The sequence below is a fragment of the Camelus dromedarius genome, chromosome X (genome assembly GCF_036321535.1).
Source record: "Camelus dromedarius isolate mCamDro1 chromosome X, mCamDro1.pat, whole genome shotgun sequence".
In the NCBI taxonomy this organism is placed as follows: Eukaryota; Metazoa; Chordata; class Mammalia; order Artiodactyla; family Camelidae; genus Camelus; species Camelus dromedarius.
The window spans coordinates 51,815,902-51,817,726 of record NC_087472.1 but is presented as its reverse complement, the minus strand read 5'-3'; the positions used below and the strand labels follow the sequence as shown (position 1 = coordinate 51,817,726).

Sequence of the window (1,825 nt, the reverse complement as noted above, 5' to 3'; positions counted from 1 at the left end):
GAGAAACGCACATCGGTCTCATCCTTCCCCCTCCTTTACAAACACCCGGGAAGTCCGAGAGTGGTGGGAGGTGGGGGGAAGGGTTAACCAAATAAGCTGCTGCCACTCAGCGCGAGGCAGCCAATGGAGCCGAAAGATTGATTCACTTCCTGCTTGGGTCTCACTGAAACTCTAGAGCTCCGCCAGCCTAATTTGGAGTGCTAGCCCGGCCTCCCACACCGCCATTGGCCGAGCCCGTGGCAGGCCAGGAAGAGGCGCGCTGCTATTGGCCACGGCGAGTGCCGGTAACTCGCTCTCACGGCTTTGGCTCCCCCACACCATAGATGTCAAAGGCTGAAGCTGCTCCCTTTGCCACATTATAACTAGTTGGGGATCCTCACCTACCATGGCCACAGCTGCCTCGAATCCCTACAGCATTCTCAGTTCCAGCTCTCTGGTCCATGCGGACTCTGCGGGCATGCAGCAGGGGAGTCCTTTCCGAAACCCTCAGAAACTTCTCCAAAGTGATTACTTGCAAGGAGTTCCTAGCAATGGGCATCCCCTCGGGCATCATTGGGTGACCAGTCTGAGCGACGGAGGCCCATGGTCTTCCACACTGGCCACCAGCCCCCTGGAACAGCAAGACGTGAAGCCTGGGCGCGAAGATCTACAGTTGGGCGCAATCATCCATCACCGCTCGCCGCACGTCGCCCACCACTCTCCGCACACTAACCACCCAAATGCCTGGGGGGCGAGCCCCGCTCCGAATCCGTCCATCACGTCGAGCGGCCAACCCCTTAACGTGTACTCGCAGCCGGGCTTCACGGTGAGCGGCATGCTGGAGCATGGGGGGCTCACTCCACCGCCGGCCTCTGCCTCCGCACAGAGCTTACACCCAGTGCTCCGCGAACCCCCAGACCACGGCGACCTAGGCTCACACCACTGCCAGGATCACTCGGATGAGGAGACACCAACCTCGGATGAGTTGGAACAGTTCGCTAAACAGTTCAAACAAAGAAGAATCAAGTTGGGCTTCACGCAGGCTGACGTGGGGCTGGCGCTGGGCACCCTGTACGGCAACGTGTTCTCGCAGACTACCATCTGCAGGTTCGAGGCCTTACAACTGAGCTTCAAGAACATGTGCAAGCTGAAGCCGCTGCTGAACAAGTGGCTGGAGGAGGCTGATTCGTCCACAGGGAGCCCGACCAGCATTGACAAGATTGCGGCTCAGGGCCGCAAGCGCAAGAAGCGAACCTCTATCGAGGTGAGTGTCAAGGGCGTACTGGAGACGCATTTCCTCAAATGTCCCAAGCCTGCCGCGCAGGAGATTTCCTCCCTGGCAGACAGCCTCCAGTTGGAGAAAGAAGTAGTGCGTGTCTGGTTCTGTAATCGAAGACAGAAAGAGAAAAGAATGACTCCACCAGGGGATCAGCAGCCACATGAGGTTTATTCGCACACGGTGAAAACAGACACGTCCTGCCACGATCTTTGACTGCAGGAAGCGAGGAAGCGGTCGGCCGCACTGGGAGCAGCGCGGATTTCTTTCTCTTACACTCTCTTCTTTTCACTCCAGCTTTATTATTGCTATCTCTATAGAGCGCTCTATCTTTTTTGTTCGTTCTTTCTCTCCCCCTCCCCCCCCCAGTTTTTTTTTTAATAGGGGATTCTAATTTATATTAAGAAAGGAAACACGCGCGCGCGCGCGCGCGCTCATTCAGGCTTCTCAACGCAGATACACAGTTGCATTAAGCAGTCCAGGCGGGGACCTCAAATCCTTTGCGCCGGGCAACAGTTTCCTCCAACCTTTTCTGCTGATCAAAATATATTGTTTACTCTGAGTAAGGTT

General features: G+C 56.1%; 1 protein-coding gene across 1 annotated transcript; it reads left to right on the top strand.

Moving 5' to 3' along the window:
- Positions 1-331: 331 nt before the first annotated feature.
- POU3F4 (POU class 3 homeobox 4) lies at positions 332-1,610 on the top strand. The gene has a single exon (XM_010987429.3). It carries the CDS (start codon positions 386-388, stop codon positions 1,469-1,471), a length of 1,086 nt encoding a protein of 361 aa, XP_010985731.1. The 5' UTR covers positions 332-385; the 3' UTR covers positions 1,472-1,610.
- Positions 1,611-1,825: the final 215 nt, after the last annotated feature.